The 20,155-nt window shown below is 39.1% G+C and overlaps 2 protein-coding genes across 2 annotated transcripts in view; one reads left to right on the top strand and one right to left on the bottom strand.

Annotated features, from left to right (window-relative positions):
- Nucleotides 1–7,361, top strand: part of LOC130923796 (glypican-6-like) — a 25,478-nt gene extending 18,117 nt beyond the window's left edge. Inside the window, exons 10-11 of the mRNA XM_057849798.1 lie at nucleotides 198–370; nucleotides 447–7,361. Of these exons, the coding sequence (XP_057705781.1) occupies nucleotides 198–370; nucleotides 447–703 (430 nt within the window). The 3' untranslated portion in view covers nucleotides 704–7,361. The remainder of the gene's footprint in view (nucleotides 1–197; nucleotides 371–446) is intronic.
- On the bottom strand, nucleotides 5,389–20,155 carry LOC130923794 (integrin alpha-6-like). The gene is made up of 25 exons (XM_057849797.1): nucleotides 20,098–20,155; nucleotides 19,915–19,994; nucleotides 19,315–19,573; nucleotides 19,089–19,208; nucleotides 18,789–19,002; nucleotides 18,437–18,633; nucleotides 18,098–18,186; nucleotides 17,874–18,001; nucleotides 17,650–17,739; nucleotides 17,508–17,572; nucleotides 17,216–17,361; nucleotides 16,857–17,003; nucleotides 16,659–16,780; nucleotides 16,422–16,582; nucleotides 12,681–12,691; nucleotides 11,722–11,796; nucleotides 11,288–11,367; nucleotides 11,144–11,218; nucleotides 10,812–10,914; nucleotides 10,553–10,726; nucleotides 10,223–10,333; nucleotides 9,899–10,015; nucleotides 9,732–9,836; nucleotides 9,260–9,385; nucleotides 5,389–6,068 (listed from the first exon to the last, which is right to left on the bottom strand). The coding sequence occupies exons 1-25, from the start codon at nucleotides 20,138–20,140 to the stop codon at nucleotides 6,006–6,008; spliced, it is 2,901 nt and encodes a 966-aa protein (XP_057705780.1). The 5' UTR covers nucleotides 20,141–20,155; the 3' UTR covers nucleotides 5,389–6,005.

Below are 20,155 nucleotides of genomic sequence, written 5' to 3'. Positions count from 1 at the left end.
TCAAAGTAGTTATTGATTTTTTCCCCCTTGTTATTCCTAAACGTATGTAGGTCATCATATCTACCATTAGTAAATATGTGTGCGTGCGCTACCTTTCGTGCTCCCTTTTAATTTTGAAAGTGAGTATACTATAAAGGCCATTTGAGGTTCAAAGTTGATCTGATTAGTCCCTTGTTCAAATGTGCAAACACATTCAGATATCTGCCAGAGGTGACAGGCGACGGGCTGGCCAGCCAGCTCAACAACCCTGAGGTGGAGGTCGACATCGGGCGGCCTGACGTGAAAACCAGACAGCTAATCATGGAGCTTAGGGTGGTCACCAACAAACTGAGACACGCGCAGAGTGGACAGGACACGGACTTCATGGACAGTCAGCAGCACTTAACAACAATCCGTTCCCTACTGTAAAATATGATTAGTATATTGATGTATGTTGTTGCTTCCAGGTGAAGAAGGCAGCGGTTCAGGTGACACCGACACAAGCGAGCGCTACAACGACGACTGGCCGGGATACGGGCCTCACTCCTTGCCTCCTCGTAAGCCTGCGTCCAGCCCCGCAAAGCCTCCTCGGGTCCGAGAAAGAAATGGGCACAAGGGCAACCGGAACCACGGTAGAGTTCCTTCTGCAGCAATTCGGCTCACTTCCTCCCTGCTTGCTTCATTATTACCTTTTGTGCTCATTATGGCTTCACGTTGGAGATAACTGTCATGACAACTGTGGAAAATACTCCGCTTGGTTATGTCTGCACAAAAAAGTTCAAGGCACAAAATGTCACTCATCATGGTTATTTTTAATAGCATATGCACATGTTACTATTATGATATTAACATTACAACAAATCAAAACCTTTAGTGCCAAATAGGGAAGTGGCCATTTAAGCAAGTAGGTCCAGCTCCGGCCCGCAGTACTTGCAGGGGTTGCGGTTGGCGGATGACGAACGCTTGATCTGATTGGTCGTTGATAGCAAGGGATAAGAGTTCAAGCTGGTCAGAAGAGGTCCTCTTCAGGAAAGACACCAAACCATTCCTCCAGCATCTAATTTTAGAACTAGATATATTAATTCTTGAAAGTCATATTCAGGACGTCCCCAGGTTACGACGTACTCGACTTACGAGATTTAGACTTTACGATGCCGGAGTCTCCTTTCTTTTTCTTTTTAGTCGCACAACAGTACCTACGGTAATTGTACCTCACAGCAGGGGTCGCGTTAACCACATATTTTCCGTCGTTGACCGGTTTTTTAAAACGGTGACGGAAAAAACTGAAGTCCATCAGTCATTTTGACAGGTTGCAATTCACAACCCAGACCACAGGGTGGTGAGTGAGCATATTAATTAGCTATTGGCTCTCTTGATGCATGACGTCGTTGGCCTTACTCGGAAAAATGTCAAGGCAACTGAGTTTCCGAAGTTTCTTCAAAAAAGTTTCTTCTTGAGACATTTGATTATGCACAAGCGGGCACGCAATTCAAGTCCATGCACACCAGGAGGAAGGTGTGAGACTGCGTTCAGGCCACAGCAGGTGAACTGTTAATTTCATTGTTCCATATGTAGCCTACCTACTGGGGCCACAGTCAGCTGTTTATGTCACTGTGGAGAAAAAGTTACATATTCATCTGCTTGATGTGTGATGGCACGGTGTGGATTCTCTGTTAAGCTTGTTCGGACAGAATATTAATTAAAAATGAATGAAAACTAAATACTATTGAATATGTCATTATTATCACTTTAAAAATTTAAGTGATGGGTAAAAATAGATTATGACCGGATTTTTATGACCCTGTCAGTCAAAATGACAGACAACGAAAAAGTCTAGCGCAACCTCTGCCTCACAGTATCTTATTTTTACTTACTTTATTAACATGGCTTGTTCTGTCCTCACTAAACATGAAGTTGTTCAGCTTGGCAGACAGCAAACAAAGCAATTGTACTTTTTAAAGCTTTTTACTTCCTTCCATTTTGACCCTTTGTAAAGCTGAAACACATATGTACATGTCTGTTCAAAAGCACTCGCTCATGCTGTTGTCGTACAACAGTTAGATGTGCAGCTGAGATACAATGATGTTCTGCTCGATGCCTTCATGGAGAGTAACGTTTTGCTCGCCTGCGGAATGAAAGGACGGATTTAGATTTTTTTCTTTTAATGTATTCCAGACATGGCCATCGTCAGACATACAGGTAGTCCCCGGGTTACAAACGAGTTCCTTTCATACGCTGGCGACGTAACCAAATTTCCACGTAAGTAAGAATTAACCTTTTAAGTAAATAATCTTGAAATCTCAAAATAACTATCCAAAAACATGTATTATATGTCATTGCACTGTCCTAGCGAGACAGTGAGCTAAACTCCGAAATGACGATGTCAGACGTCTGTGTGGTTTGCTAATTGTATTCAGCTGCTCATGACATCAACACTTGCAGAATATAACTAAAATAAAAATTAAATTAAATGAGTTTCATCTTCAGAAACAGCGATTCAAAGTTTATAACGTTTATAACTAGCTGCTGATACAACAATAACAAACGATTAGCATGTATCAGTTAGCATCCGCACATCAGGGGCGGACTGGTAATCTGTAGCTTCTGGAAGATCACAGAACGGTGCTCTGGACGGCCAGCGGCCGCCACACATACATTACTGTTTTTATCCCCTCTATACTCTGTGATTATCTACAGTTCGCATCCAATCCGACAGGTGGCAGCAATGTGCCTGGCTGTTAACCGCCAATCTGATAGGAGGAGAACGAAGAAGTGGGCCATTGCCACAAGGCGCTGTAACTCTGAAAGACTTGCTGTGGCCCACGATGGGACAGGATAGAGCGATAAGAGCTTTGGCGGACTTTCTAGTTGCCACCAGTCTGAGATGGAATGAAGAGGTTTACTTGTTAGGTATATTGGCAATTGTTATCCATCAGGTAGCTACAATTTAAATGAAATAAATGGCAATTAAAGGGCTAGTGCCAGCAAAAAATATTTTAGCTGTAAAACAACGTATGCACACGCAGCAGCAATATTAATTCAGAAGAAATATAACAAAATATTAATAAAATGAATGGTTTTACTTTAAAGTTTAGGTAGTTAAATTGATATGGTATATATTTTTAATCAATTATATATCGTTTTGTTTTCTGGTTAAACTTTCCAATGAAGGTTATGTATACAGGATTTGTCTTGAAATGTTTATTGTATTTTCATTGAAATTTATTATTTGTGTGCAAGATTAGTTATGGCATAAACAATGAAGTCATTTTATAGTTACAGGGCATAGGTGTTATTATAATCAATTGGATACATAAAACTTGCTTTTAAAAAATATATTTTTTAATTTGTTTATTCAGGTTGTTTATAGAGCTAGGGCAGAAGATGAATCCAACTCCAGTTCAGCCTTGCAGTACTTTGAGTGCCCCAAGTCAGACAGTCACAGTCTAGACACATTTTCTTCATTTTTCTCTCAAAGTGAACGAAATTGATGCATTTTACAATGAAATGTATAAAAAAAAAAATTCTCCCGAGGGGGCATGCCCCCAGTCCCCCATAGAGAGTCTGTGTACAGTGATTCTTGTGGGCTGGGCTGAGTCAGTTTCCCCTCTTTCCCTCATTCGGTTGCGCGACTTCTTCGTGTGCGCGAATACGTTCTTCTTTGCCTGTACATGCACTCGCACTCGCGTGCGAAAGTACTACCTGCTCTACGCTTCCTGCGACAAAATTAAAGCATGTGTAATGGATACACGCAGGTCTGTTTGTTCCAGGACCTGGTTTGTATGTCGAAATGGTCGTATGTCGCGTGGGATTGGATATTTCATAAGAATACATTATAATTTGACGAATTCGTTCTACAACCCAAAAACCTAAGATAAATCCGTAATAAATACTGCAGGTACATTTACTAATAGCAATTATACATAGCAAAAATATTAAATTATAATATACAAATCGGAGTAATAATAATATTAAACAGGTAATAATAATAAATTATTGTAACAAGTTGGGTCCTAAGTTGGCAGTTGTGTTTTGCATGCTGTTCCTGAACGCACCATGTGACTGAAGAGAGAGGTGCAGATGCAGTAGAGTGGGAAGTTTTTACTTTCGCTTTTTGTTCTTTTGTTGATGTTGATGGGTGAGGGGGACCAGTGAGCTGCGCTGTCTAGCCAGTTCACTCACACGCAGACTACACTCAGATTATTTTTTTTTGCACTAACCTTCTTAGGACCCATGTTGATTTCTGTCACAAGAATATCCGCCATGCGTCCGTCTTGCGGGAAAACGATGAAATGACGTTGTCAAAAATCGTTGTGTTTCGAGCATGTTGTCATAGGTTGAGACAAATGCGGGTTAAATTTTACGTCGGATGTTGAAAGGATCGTACGTTGATGTGATCGTATGTCGTGGTACCATTGTATAACGGTTAGGATCATTGAAAGCAGGGAATGTAGTTGGCGGATGACGAACGTTTGATCTAATTGGTTGTTGAGAGCAGTGGGCGTGGTTGAAGCATGACAAACGCTTTATCTGATTGGTTGTTGAAAGCAGGAGATGCGTTTGGCCTGTTCTGTGGGCCGCAGCTGGACCCTTCTCTATTTTAGTGATATCTTGATTTATCCATTGTTAAATCAAGTTCTGGAGTTTATTGGAATCAGTTTGGTTATAGTGTTGTTAAAATGGTGCATCACATATGAAAATTTCTGTCATTTCAATAGTTCCATTCAAAAAGTGAAACTCATAATGTACAGGTTAAAAAAATGTAAGAACAAAAAGCATAAGTACTTACCTAATTTTCATGTTGAAAATAATTCATTCTTATGTAAAATACATTTTTTAAAATGGTGAATACAGGTAGATTTTTTTTTTTTTGTTGGCTGCGCACTTACTCTTTATCAAAATAACACAGAATAAAAACAACATTGTGTGTAGCAAATTATATGAGTTTCACTTTTGAACAGAGTTACTAAAAAAAAACAACACATTTCCGGAGTTGCCTGTATTGCCTTAGAAGTTGAATTCTTTTAAATGCTCGAGTGACTGGCTCTTGATTCCGACATAGAGCCCATATCTCAGTTTTCAATTTAAAGCAACAACAACAAAAATCTGGAAAAACCTTCTTCATTAATAGGTCAAGTCACTTTATTAGAACTATGTCAAAGTTTTGTTATGAAAAGCACCAAAGTGAGTTTCTTTGAATGTACAGAAATGTAAAATATGGACGCTTTTTAATTTATTTATGTATTTAAGACTTGATTTTCTGTGTTAATATCCTGGTATAAATAAGCAAATGCTACAGAAATGCTAATAATTCGACATTATTAGCAGAATGCAAGTTTTTGGATTATAATTTTAGTGCTGCATGTGCTATTTTGTTGTTTTAATTTAATTCTAAAGTCATGTCACAGATCAAGATGTTCGGATGCTCAAACTTAAATAATGTACTTTTCTACATATTTTTCCTAAAGGCAACTGTAGATAGTTAGGTTCAACAATTCTCTTTTGAAATTTCATACAATACTGAATGTATTTTGATGGAGAGAGTGGTGGAATGTCTGTGCAACAAGGAAGAAATGTACACATGATAATGCTAAAGGAGTACAAAAATGACTGGATAAAATAAGAATGTATAGTTGAGGAGTGTGGACCGAACATAAACATTCAACTCACAAATGCTAAAAATGATTTGAAGAAAAAGCAGGATTGAAGAGCATTGTGACATTCAATAATCTTCATCCAAAACTACTGTAGGGTGGTCCTGTTTTCATTCTTCTTGCACCATTCCGACAATGATAAAATGTACAGGAGAGTTGTCCTTGAAAGCACAATTGTCTTCATATTGTTGTTACACTTTGTTGCCAACAAGCAAGCAAGTGATGTTTTCCATGTCACCAAATAATAAATGAGCAAAGCCAGTTTGTCATTTACAATATTTCAGTGGGGTTCTTTGTCATCATGTCTTCATGACAGTCCCCCCAAATATGAAGTTTTATATGAAGTTTCATATCGTCTTCGGCATTTTTCCTTCAGGCTTTTCTCATCTTCAGGTGCGAAGATTTGTCGTTACACGTACACCTTATGCAACCCCGCTGAACAGAAAACAAACAAACAAACAAAAAAGTACGTCAATGTTGGGACATTGACTCACCTGATGTATCACAGTTGTACAACAAAAAAATTCAAAATGACTTTAAAGGCTGTTATATAACGCACATATGTACTTTGTATATAACTCTACATATGCAGAACTGTATATGAAATATTTTTACCTCTAGCAGAATATAGAAAAACAAAACATTCGAAGTTAAAAAAAAAAAAAAAGCGGAAAAAAGAGAGGAAAAAAATTGCTGGTGAAAACCACGAAGAAGAAGTCATGCAAAGTTGGCGGCATGACCAATGTGATTAAACACCTCCGGCTCCATGGAATACAAGTGCCGAGTAGCATAGCTGAGTGCCACGCCGGTCCTCTAAGCAGTTAGAACCAGTGGCCTATACTACGAAGCCGGTTTTCTGGCTTAGCAGGGTAACTTCGAGAGTAACTTATTATCACGTGCGACGTAAGTTCGCGGCTATGCGAGACTACGAAAGGTGGATATGTTGGAACCGAGAAGTGTTGCCATGGCAACACACGCCACACGCCAAACCTGGTCGTGTCAGAGTTAGATCTTGCTTAACATCATGATTCCAATTAACCACGCTCTATTTAAACAGCACTCCTCCGCGGACGTGTCCTCCTGACAATGACAGCGTACTTGGACGACCTATACGACATTGGCGCGCGGATTGTGAGGGGCTCTCTCCGGAGGGCACGGGTATTTCGGGACCGCCAGAATCCGCTGGCGTACCCGGAAGATGTTCTCCATGAAAGATATAGATTTTCAGCTGAGGGAATTCTTTACCTGTGCCAACTGATCTAGGCAGACGTCACTAATGTAACCCGCCGAGTCAGGCCCTCACAACCGCGCAGATTGTGTGTGCCTGTCCGTGCGCTCTTTCGCCAGGGACACTATATGTATTCCATCGGTGATGCTGAATATCTGCGTAAGAACACTGTATGCCGTGCGATTCGGAGTGGGGTATGGAAACGCTTCAAATTGATGCATTTATAATAATCATAGAAATATGTAGACTATTTAAACATTGAGAAAACTTGCGTTTTTTTCTGCCAACTCGAGGAGATTAAATTAAATGTCAAATCCACTGATAGGACAGACGCACAAATAAAAAAAGATATAAATGTTTATTGAATATGCATCTTACAGTCTTGTTTAACTGTGAAAAATCGTTACAAAAGACGGGCTTTTATTTACGCAACAACGCATGGCATCCCCGCATTTCCTTCTTCTCCTGAGTCCTCACAAATATGACATAATTTATTTATTTTTTGGGGGGGGGGATTGTCGGGCTCGGGCCTGCAAATCAAGTTTATTGATTGGACTCGGCTCGGGTCGGGCTGGATTTTTTAGGTCCAAACTAAAAAAAAGAACATACGTATTCGTACAGTCAAGGGGACTAAACATACAATCATCCTGTTTCGTGTGGTGATGCGTGACAATTATTTCTTACTGTTAATGTCCCAAATCTTATTTTATTGTCCTGACAGCAGGCTTTATTTCTTTTCATGGACATAAGTAAACTGGCATATTGACGCATTCACAAATCACACGATCTGTAAATTCGCTGTCAACAGACCCGTTGCGCTCTACTCGTCGAAGCGGTGTTGGATTTCGCGGTGAGGGTGGATTTTAATTCCTCATAATTCCGCCTGATCATCGCGCATTCCTCCTCCGTGAAGTAAGGTGCCCGTGCCGTCGTCACAAGTAGTGTTTGACTCTGGTCACCGCCCCCTTTTATGTGAACGCGCAGTAACTCTGACTGGGTTGACACAGGTTCGACTAATCAACCTCATAATCAGCGTCGTAGCACCGATTGACCACAAACTAGACAACCAGGTTTTGTCAACTCCGGTTACCCGATGGTAAACTGGATTACTTCTGGGGAGGTTGAACTCGGTTCGTAGTATAGGCCACATGTAAGTAAAACAATAAATTATCTCTGTTTTGTGCTGTTCCCGCGATCCGTTCCCGGATTAAGCAGTAGATGATGGATGGAATAGTATGAGAATATGTCGTAAATCGGGCTATGGTCGATATCATGTATATAGAACTAGATACGAAATGACAGAGTCGGCGGTGTTAGCACATATATAGCGGACTAGACGCGAAATGACAGACTCGCTGTCGTTAGTAAACAGTTGCCATCTTAAAGCAGTCGACGCCTCAGTTAAAATCAACAGTATTAAAAGATCTTCAAATTATAATCAATAGAAGAAGTTATACTAATGTTCCCTCGTAGCTCCCAGTATTATTCCATTGGGCTAATGTACAGTAGCTATATTAAGCAGCTACGCACTTTACATCGCACGTTGCCACCTCCGTAAAATCAACAGTATTAAAGTAAACCATTTTTGTTTTAGAATCTGTTGTGTTGCCTATTTAGAAAGATGCAGCCATATGAAGCATTCGATTACTTTTTTTAAATTGAACTCATGGATAGGTAACTGCAAATTTTCCTTTATATGAAACAAGGGGGAATTCCCCCCATTTTGAAAAATGACTTTCTCCCATGAAAATAACAATTTTAACTTTTGTCATTTTTACGTAAGAAACACATCAACACATTCGTGAGTAATGTAGCCCTGACACCTGTTAACCCTTTCTGTTCGGTCTTAATGTCCCATCCCCAGCAAAAAGTGTACATGCAGGTTAAACTGTTATAGCGTCCCGCCCAATATTGAGACCAAACCTACGCCCTTGAAACAAACAAAACGCAAAAACAAATCGATCAACATAATCATCTTTTAGATATGCCGTTTGGTTTTAAAAGACTGATAATAATTCAACTGACTGAAATGTTCAGTCCCCAAATGGTCAAAAATCTCAAAACGACTATATCTATATATAATTTTTTCTGCGTAGGCCAAGTGTAATTATTTTAAATGTGTGCATAATATCGTATAAAATCAATCAAAAGGAAATAAATCAAACTGTGGCAGACTATGTAATACTGGCATCATTGTTGTCTAAAGATTTGATATGACATTTTATCATATTGTCATAAAATAAGTGATTTACATTCCAATTAATAGTCTAAGGGTGAATGTTTTCCATTTCCAAATGGGCTGTTATTTGCTTATAACCAAAAACTAGAGGGACATTTGAATCGTCTTTATTTAGAAGCTTGGCCTATTATGTATGCAACCACGTGGTCTAAATATTACCTTCCATAGAAAGAAGCAGAGAAGAGCCAGTAGCAGCAGGCCTGCTGCGACCGTCAGCACGATGATCCACCAGGCCACTTTAGTCAAATATTTATCTTCTCTCTCCAGGAAAATTGTCACCTTTACCTGCACAAGCATAACAGTGGACGGATATCAGCTCTAAATATAATGTTTGGCCCATGAAGCTGTATCAATAAAATGTATTAACTGAAACAATTTTTCCATTTTGTAACGGTAACGTGGATATTGGTTGACTTGTCCAATCAAATTCCAGCTCTATGTAATCTGTCATCTAATTGGTTGGTCAGCCATAACCATACTATATTTGACTAGCACTAGCTAAACATGTTGATTCTAAACTGCTCTTATTTATTATGCCACACGTTTATCATGCTACAGACTACAGACGTAATTATAGGTTATAACATTTCAATAGAAGGGAAATTCAGTAGTAAATAGCAAATATGTAGACCTTAGTACTAGGGGTTTTCTCTTTGAGTCCAATGTTTTCTGGAGAGTTAGTGAGGGTGACGGCAGCGTCCACCACGATGTCCAGGTAATTTAAAGACTTGTAATCCTAAACGGGAACATTGTATTGTTTTTTGCGGTACGATTCACTTTAAAACATGTTGTAAAGACCTCTATCTCTGTAAGAGTAGAATTCCAAAGGCTTGCATGGAGAACAATCATTGCAGTGTTGTCCAATCCCACTAGAGGGCAGTGCAGCTCGGCACATTCGAGGCCATCTGAGCAGGTCTGAGGAGGACAAAAGCGTCAGTAATCTTGACTCGTGAAAAATATTGTATGATATGCAGGTATGGAGAATACTAAGTTAACAACATTAAAACTGTATAATAGAACGTCGTGTATTATGCTGTGGGCCTGGAAAGCAAAGCACACCACTGACTTTCATGAAGAAATTTGTCATATTCCAGGATTGAAACACAAATGACTAAATCTCACCAGAGTTTTGTATTTCCTTTTTGATTGAAGAAAGAATCCAGCAGTGGAGAAGGCGTCATATTGGCCCTCGTATTCAGCCTCGCGTCTTTCCCTGAAACCTCCAGGCCAAGCCTTAATTCCATCATGTCAGATACAGAATGCTTATTGTCATTGTTACAAAAGCACAACAAAACATTGTTTGGAGCATCCATACAGCTAAGTTGATAAAGTGCAAAACCCATATAATAAATACCCTTAAGTACCAAGTGTAAACATTGACACAATATAAAAGTCACATGTTCAAACAATGAACATAGGGGGAAATATACAGTATAAAAGTAACCAAATTACCTTCAGTTTTAGCGGATTGATTTGGTCAATTGGGGAACAGGAGACTAAATGCACTCCTGCACTAGTGACTTGGGACAAGTAGAGCAACCAATTCCCATCTGAGTTTTCCTTAGGCCAGTGGATGTCCAGAGATGCATTAGCGAACGATTTCAGAGATCTGCCCTGGTTTGTTATCTGTTCGCAAGGGCATAATTTAATTCAAAGATAAGAAAAAAATCCACACAAGTTCATTAAATAGTAGTGCAAGGCATAATGTTACCTTGAATTCAAACTGTATCGAGGTTCCAATGTCATCCAGTGTTTTTACAGCTCTCTTGCCTGTTAAGCTTCTACTAAATGACACTTGAGATGGCCTGGCAAGCCTGACAAACAATTATTAAACATGTTGATATTCATTACTGTTGATGGCAAAGATGAACTACAATTCCTTTATGTCTTTGGAAAGTAAAATATGTTACATTTTGTGCTTAAAACATTACAACCGTTTGTAATAATGGCATTTCCATTCATTCAAATGAGGAAAGTTGATTTCAGATGAGTCTTTTGAAGCTCCTAAATCATGACACCACTAGTACCGTAGCTATAAATTACCCATATAGTTGCAGTCCCAGTTCAAAAACCACTCTGGCTGTCGCCTCAACAGGTTCTAAAGTCTGCACACTCGTCCTGTATCACGACAATAATGTTAAATTATGAGATTAATCACAGTTACAGTGGTCCAAATATCACACTTACGTCTGAAGCTGAAGTGTGACGTTGACAGATTTTGTGCTCAGTGAGATGCCACTTGTGGTAAGCATGACATAAAATTTGACCTGAAAACAGTGGGAGCACAAAGAGGCTAAAGTTTTAAGTTTAAGAATTAGAAACAAACTGTATAAGCCACTGTAACATGCAAGGTTTGAACATTTAAGTTAGTGATCTTTTGAGCATACTACTTCAACCCTTGTATTGAATTAAAAATCTGCCCGTATATTTGCTAGTCAATCAAATTTGTTCTGTGATTTAACTTAGCCATATTGCTTTCAGGTCAAGATTGGCCCATTTTCAAGTTTGGGCATGTAAAAAGTACTATTGATTTTTGCATACCCAAACTTGGAAAAAGGGGTGAATTTTGACCCGAACACAATATGAGGATTAAAACTCACTCCCTTAAATGCAACACTCACTTGAGAATCTCTTTGCAGAGGGTTTCCCAGCTCACAGTCTATCACTGTTCCCTTGTCGTTGCCTGAGCATGTCACCTGGAAACAACATTCTTGTAAAAATAGTATTTTGTTCCACATTGTTACCACAACGCTTGGTTTATTCAAGATACTAAATAATAATAACTGGAAAAAAATCATATCTAAGCCCATTTCTTCTGAACACTGGCTCTTAGGATTCTGTAAAATACTTGACCAGTCACCAGGAATACTGGGTAACCAAACTGTAGTAAGGTAAAAAAAGAAATGATAAAGAACATACAGATAATGTGGAAATATGTCATTAAGCAGAATGCATGGTGAACATAATAGGTGTTCTTTGCACAGTTTAATCTTTGTGATTAGCAATCAATATAAGAAAATATTACAAAGATGCTGGAATGTTTCGTGGACGTAACTCTACGAGCAATGGGGAATGAGATGTCAGTCAATAAGTTCCCTCCCCTTTCCTGTGAATGGATTCAAGTTGATCAACATATGATGCAGTCAAGATGGACTGCTTTTTACTTTCTGAAACAGACAAAATGCGGACGGCACTTCATCTGCTGCTTCTTCTCATCCCATATGGAGGCAAGTCCATGCTTAGTGAACATACAGTATAAATATACTGTAAATGACTATAGTAAACATCTATTTTTTGTGTTTGATTTTGCGAAGGATGTGCGGGTGGTCCCAATTTCACGACAGAAGCCAGAGCAGTCGGACAAAGTGTCACTCTTGGATGTCCCCGTGTCAATAATTTGAATTATGATCTTCTTTGGATCCGATTTGTTTCTGGAACCTTTCCTGAATTTTTATTTGGAATGTCATCAGTTGATTCAACACTTATGCAAAATGGGAACTTCAGCTCTGGAGATCGCATCACTGCCAAACAAGAACCAGGAATGTTTGTTCTGCATATCAGTAATGTTCAGAAAAGTGACATGGCTGTCTACTACTGTTTCAAATATCTCAACTGACTTTGACGCCTTTGAGTGGAACATTTCTTCAAGTCGCGGGTATGATGATACGATTGTAAGGTTTATTCCAAAGAACTCTAATGATGCAATGTTTTAATTTCTGTTCATAGATGATGACGCTCAAGACTTGCGGTCCGATGCGAGTCAACCAGGACCATCAGTGACCTTATGGTCCCTGATCCCCGCTCCTTTCTCAAATAAAACATGTACAGATGGACACAAAATTTACTGGTCCAGGGAAGGAACGAAAGGTTTAGATCCTAACTTCGTTTACGCTCATGAAGACTGCAAACAAGTTGAAAATGGCTCGGCATTGAAATGCCTTCACATTTTCTTAAAGAACCTTAGTGTCTCCGATGCCAGGACTTATACATGTGCAGTGACTTCATGTGGAGAGATTTTTATGGGAAATGCAAAAAACATCACCACTGAAGGTAAATATTTCATTTTCAAGACATCCATCGGCCAATACAGTTTATACAGTATGTGTTTTGTAGTGAATGTGGGGTGTAAAATACATGGAATTGTATTGAATATCATTTTTACAACTAATATTTTGCGGTTATAATTAAAAAAAAAAAATCCAAAGTAAAAATGTAGTATTACATGAAAAATTGGCAAGACTAACTTTGAAAACGATGCGGAAAAAGAACTAAATGTGATTGATGGCCAATAACAAGTAAAACTGTGCAATCATTTGAGATGTCCATATGTTGGTTGTTTCATCTACCTGCAAGGTCACTTTTGATAAGAGTTTTTAGTACCCAATTAGACTGTTCATTTCATGACACATTGTTGTCTGACAGTATTTAGCTGGGACACTCATTGGTTTGTCTCCACGAATTTCCTCAGAAAAAGCGGGGCTGCTTGTTGAAGGTGTGACCGGCATAATTCTTCTGTGTTTTTCTGCCATGTTGGCCCTATGTCTGCTCATCATCATCTTTCTGATAAGCGTCATGGTAAAAAACAACACAGGTAATTTTAGTCGTAATGCAATGCAGCCTTTATCATACCACTGGAATTCATCCTGACTATCTTTTTTTAGATTTTGTGTCAACGCAAACCAAGAACTTTGCTGATTTTCGAGAACGTCAGACATTAAATGTTTGTTTTTTTATTTGGTTTCTTCGACTTGATTGTAAAAAATCATTAATTTGGCCATTTTTTCCTGCAGGGAGAAGAAAATGCCCATCTTAACTCTACTGTGGTCTTCACAATGAAGGAAACTAGCAAAACGATGAACGCGGCAGAGAGACAGGGTGTTCGCTCACGACTTGCGATCGACTTACCGATGTACTAAAAGCGGGATGACTAGCAGGCTAACGCTAATAAGCAACATGGTAGTTGTCTCATTTATTATTTTACAGTATGTTGCAGAAAACTTCTCTCTAAATTAGAGCGGAAAGGATCGTGCTTGCTGGTGAAATGACTGCACGAAAAACAATTGCGACACTTTTAAAATTGTAATCATTGTATTTGCTTTGCTTTGCTAATAAAAAGGTTCCCCAATTTGTTGAACAAAGGCTAAACTTTCACTGTGTCTTTATAATCATAAACGTTATGCTTCAGAGATGATGATTATTTTGATTTATTTACTGCCAATTTAATAAACACATTATTTAAATTGCAAACATTTTATTTTGCTAAAAAAAAGTGTTTCTGTCATTATTTAAAAACAAAAATTCTGTCTAACAGACTTATTGAGTAATGTAAATTTCAAGCAAAGATCACATTTTCAGTAAAAGAAGTGGGTTGAAGAAATGATATTAACAAAAACAGTTCTGGTTTCTGTTTATAGTTATTTCCTAAGAAATAGAGATAAAATGTGCTACGTTTGAAGCAGGATGCGCTGCGGCTGTAGATGGATGCGATTCATACACAGTTGAAATGTGGTTTGAATGTGGTTGTTTTCGACTTTAAAGAGGAGGGCTGCCTTTGACCAATAGCGTTCAAGGTGTCCATTGACAGGAAATACAAGAACCGGCTTCAGCAAAGAAACCAGCCTGGTCTTTTTTTCTTATTTACAATCAGACAAATGCATCCAAACACTGAGCTACTGAATTTCCTCCACAAGTGGGAACAAAACAACCAGTGACATGCATTCAGGGGGGCAGGTCATGAAAAAAATGTAATTTATAGTATATTTTAATTTTTGTAATTTGGTATATATTTATAAAGAGTTTTCCATTTGAATCTGATAGGAAAACATTTTTTTCCCCCCAATTTCGAATATAATTTTCGCATGCCCCATAACTCCTGTTCAAAACAGGGAGAAGATACGTGGTGAGGCAGGTGCTTGCTGTGCCACTTGGTATGCGCTGCAATCTCTCAGTAACCCTGTTGGTATGCACGGGAAACAGTGTGTCTCTGTCCCTCTAAACATAACAAATAAAACACTGATGATAGGCCCTGTATTTCCATAATCTGGGTCATGTATGAAATGTTTTTCTGAAACATTTTTAAAACCCGTGGATTAATTATAAAACGGCTGTAAATAATTCACTCTGTGAGGCAAAAAATACGCCTGACACATGGCAGAGGGCGCCTATCATAGGTTGACTATGAGCCTGTGAACTAATGTGCTGTCTTCATCGTTCTTTGTTTGTAATAAATCTTCAGTCGTTCAAAATGGACGATTGTATTTCCAATTTGAAAATATTCACATATCGGGATTTTCAATCAAAGCAAGAGGTTATTATTAAAAGAACACCAACACCGGAGCTGCGATTGTGTGCTTCAAACTGATGGGGAGAAAAAAAAGGTACTCGCTCTTTTCAAGTGGTACACGCAAAAAAACGGACTGTGTGGATGTCCTACGAGAAACCGCCTTTTCTGATTTCCCTGTCTTCAGTTTTCAACAAGTGGCAGTGTCGTGACACAAAATGGATATTGGGATGTTAAGAATTTATTTTAGTTTGATATAAATTATATTGGAATTATATTTCTTTAATTTGTGTTTGTAAATCTGACAAAAAGTCAGTGCCTCACTCGTCATGAACCTCACCGCGTGTCACTGAAAACAACATCTTGTATTTGATGTGGCAGTCAAACCACGCTGTCACTTTGGGACCTATGGCCAGTCAGGAAATGCTTGTTGCATCATAAACAGTCATGACTCATAAGCACACTAAAGGTACTCTTACTTCTCCCCCTCCATCATTCATCTTGTAATGCAAACATAGAAGCTCATCTGTAAAACACAGCCAAAGTCATGGCCTTTATGGCTTCTTTAATCATCTTCATTAATGTTGATAACTAAAGGACAGAAGCAAATCTCAGCTAATTTATAGAAAAAGATATCTGATGCTAACCTTATGGAAGATTAATATTACCTACAAAAGTGAAGCATAAAGCTTCAAAACACCTATAGATATTAATTCCTAACTTCAAATTTAAAGCCTCTCAGTTCCAATAGAGAATTGATTGTTAAACATGGGTCAAGAGTGCTTGCTATCTTTTGGTCACAAGGGCTGTGGGCGGGGCCTCATACGTTAGGGCTGCCGCACACTGAAGAATGTTGCTGCTAACGGCTGATCTATCGCACAATGTGCAGTTTTTGACAACTGTTTGCACAAATAGCAGATTGCCCGACAGTTGATTTTGCCTCAATGCTCACAGAATATCGTGTTTTACAACAATACATACTGTAAATATGTATAATTGCTTAGCCCTGTGATTAAGCATTTCCTAGAACGTTCAGTTTACTGACCGACATTGAGGCGTAGACCACTGAGGAGTAGCGGAGATGATCTGGAAGCTTGATGATCAAGTGACTCTGGTGCGCATCTTCCCCGTCTTCATTGGTGACAGTGATCTCCAAAGCCACTTCCTCACCGGAGGGAGTGATGACTGCAACACCGTCCTCTCTAAATGAAGGACAACTTAGAAATTATTCTTAAGGTACTCCTTGTGGTTGCGGAGTTATGACCATTGTCTCCTCACCTGACCAGTGATTGGAAAACATCTTGATGGTTTTGTGTTTTCCTGGCACAGAACTTGTACTGCAGCTCCAGTTTACTGTGGCAAACATTGTCACTGCCGCAGCCCTTGTTGATGAAGGTTATCTTGGACAACCGAATGGCAAAATGTCTTTTTGGGACTGTGAAACACGGTTCGCATTTCCCACAAAGATGTCTGTACCTCTGAGACGGTGCTTTTTTCCCGAAAGCGGTCCAGCACAGGGGTGACAACAGGCAGTCCAATGTTAGTCCTCGTTGTTGGACTGGAGCTAGGCAAAGACCAGGTAACAGAGATAGGGATACTGTGCAACCTGTCTGTAGTGTCCTGCTGAAAGAAAAGTTTTGCGCAATGATTACAGGACTGGAATCCATAATTACAATGCAAAATGATACTAGTTATGTTCAGCTGAACACTTCAACTCAGTTCAGATGGCCACAGTTCTCTTTGGAAAATAAACCCTGATCTAAGGTGATTTAAACATCGAAGTGATGGCAAAATGATAACAACAAAAAGAGACTTCTATAGTAGAACATGATTACCAGAAGTCGCAGATTTGTGTTAGCACAAACAATTTTGCCCTGGCCAGGCAGCTCCAGTGTCCCATGATACGAGCCCAAAAAGTCCACTCGAGGGGCAAGCCTGGATTTCCGCCTCGTTGTATCAGCCTCAAATGAGAAGCTGATTGCTGCGGAGGAACAGTCGAACAAAAAACTTATCCCTGCACTTTATTATTGTTTTCTATTAACTACAGTGTACATGTTTTCATGTGAACACAAGCTATAAGAAAGAACAGTGTTGTGTCAATCAAAAATGTTCCAAGAGGAAACTCACTCAGTTTGGGGTTAAATGATGTCGGTTGTGCAGAGTAGGTAAAACATGCCTGTACTGCGAAATAACTGATGTGTATAAAATTATGTCACTCAACAAAGAGGTCCGACAACAGGAGTAGAATTTTGTTTTTGTATGGTTTTACCATTTGCGCTGATTGCACTTTTGCTTAGTGACATCTATTTCATTTGGCGTTATTGTTAGAGTGCTGCTGACACTGACCACGGGCCGAGCTCTGGAACACACAAATGTTAGAAAATAGCTGTTGTGTTGTTTTCTGTTGCATGAAGTTAGCTTCTACCTCAATTTATGGCACAACACATTGCAGAAAATCAAAGAATTGTTTTGGAAAACACCAAATTGTGTCACCTGTAAACAAAGACTGCATCCGAGAGTGATCCAACTGCCAAATCAGGGTAATGGTTACCATCAATATCCAAGTCACCCGACAAAGAATATCCAAACAAGGTGATTTTTTGGGGTCCTGGCGAGAGGACCTGTGAGTAGTCATCAATATGTTGCACTTATATACTTAGAAAAAAATTCTAAATCATAATTCAGGAATTGTTTAAAAAAATAAGTTTGAAACTCACCTGTGCCACTTTTTTGTTGATACCACTTGCTGATCCGCAGTAGATGTATACCCGACCAGAACTGTCATATGGTGCCCCCACAGCAATGTCTGTCATTATGATTTTTTTGTTACAATTTAAAATATGAGAAAAGCAGTTAATAACACAATCTTTGTCAGAATTAAAAGCCTGGTACATACAACACAATGATTTAAGCATCTGCTCTCTCTTCCAAGACAGTAAAAGAGTGTGTCTGAAAGATTATGATGAATCTTAATTTTTTGTACATTTTCTCCCCACCAGTGGAAAAAAATGGTATTAAAAACCAGTATGTTTTTGACCTATTATAAAAGCCAACACCTCCATATCCATCTTGATTGACATCGCCAATATTTTCCACTGCAAGTCCAAACATGGAATCTTTGCGTCCAGTAAGTTGAATGGGATTAATATTCTGCCAATTTTCCCCTTTGTTGTTGATGTAGATGTAGACCGCTCCTCCAATAAAATCATCTTTAAGAAAGAATTCAGGTGCTCCCACAGCGAGGTCCTCCCACCTGGAGAAAGTAGTTCAAAGCTCTCACTTGAAATAAAGTACGATGATACCTTTACTAAAGTGATTGTTTGGTCCATTGTAAATATTGTGGATTGCGGTGTCGGATAAAAACTCTTTCTGGTTAAGAATATGGAAAAATCTAGCATGAAAACAAACCCATCATTGTTAAGATCCACCACGGCAATGTCGTATCCGAAGGAGGAAGCCAAACCTGGACCAGACAGGACCAACTCTACAGACAAATTTCTTTTTGCCAATGGGTCTGCCTTTAGAAAGGCTACCTGACCACTGTATCCGCCTCTGGGTGCTCCTGATACAATGGTAAGATCACCTCCCTTGAGCAAAGTCATACCAGAGTCAATGGAAAATCCTGGAATAAACACACAACTGTGAACACAGTAATTTAAAAATATATCAATTAAAGCCTTTCTCTGGATCATCAAGACACAAACTAACCCAAGTAGCTGTTACTTTGGAGAGGAATGAGTTTGGAGTTGAACAGGTCAATATTTCCAGTCTCACGAGGAAGCTCACCATAAACGTCTGGATTGTCCAGAAGCTCCAGCCGCACAATTCCTTTTGATAGAATTGCAGAGTACTTACAGAGTTGCCCCAACTAATTACTGTTTTTAAGTTGTAAATCAATGCTCCACTCCAAACAAATAATGTAGCATTAGTTGACCTTTCCACTGATAAGCACCCGGTGCTCCAAAGACCAAAGATCTGTTGTCCTTAGCAAAAGATGCGCCATGACCCTGCTGACAGTACGCAAACCACTCCTGATCTTTCTGACGTCTGTTCAGGTGTTCGTCATCACAAACCACCCTCCTCCACTTCCTCTCGTCTTTCCCAACCTGCAGGCCGTCCCCTAATATATAGCACTGGCCTGTTAACAGTCGAGGCGAATGCTGGTTCCACTGCTGATACCGATGGGCACACGTCTGGAAGGGAAAGATCAAACAACATTGGTTTTTGAAAGATGTTGAATTTGAATGGCCATCTTTAGCATAATAAACTATTCTTCCCTATTTACCAATTCAGCTCGCGCCTAGTGGAAGGGCTATCTACCCCACTAAAACATGGTGTTCGCTGGTGTCAAAATGTAGAAACAACCATTGTATACATAGCTTCTTCTGAATATAAACGCAAAATCAGAAGTACCATACTAGATGCGTGTCGATATTACTAAGAAACTTCAGGTGTGTTTATGTCAGTGAAGTTCCTGTATTAAATAATGCACTGCTCCTTCAAACAATTGATCTAGGCGTTAGAATGTTTTTACCATGACATTTTTACCAGGACCTTGACTCGTCACTCTCACTCCCATCCACTGGCCATTCATACTGTTGCTCTCAAGGAATTCTGTAATTTAAAACATTTGTCAAAATGTTGTCTTTCCACCTAACTGCCGTCTAAATATATATTTAAAAAATATATATTTAAAAAAAAAAAAAAAAAATCCAACCTTCGTGGTTTAAGTCAATGGGCTGACAGTGCTCGGAAGACATACTAAGATCACATTG

The sequence above is a fragment of the Corythoichthys intestinalis genome, chromosome 11 (assembly GCF_030265065.1).
Source record: "Corythoichthys intestinalis isolate RoL2023-P3 chromosome 11, ASM3026506v1, whole genome shotgun sequence".
Lineage (NCBI taxonomy): Eukaryota > Metazoa > Chordata > Actinopteri > Syngnathiformes > Syngnathidae > Corythoichthys > Corythoichthys intestinalis.
The sequence above is the reverse complement of the archived record's forward strand: the minus strand, read 5'-3'. Positions and strand labels throughout refer to the sequence as shown.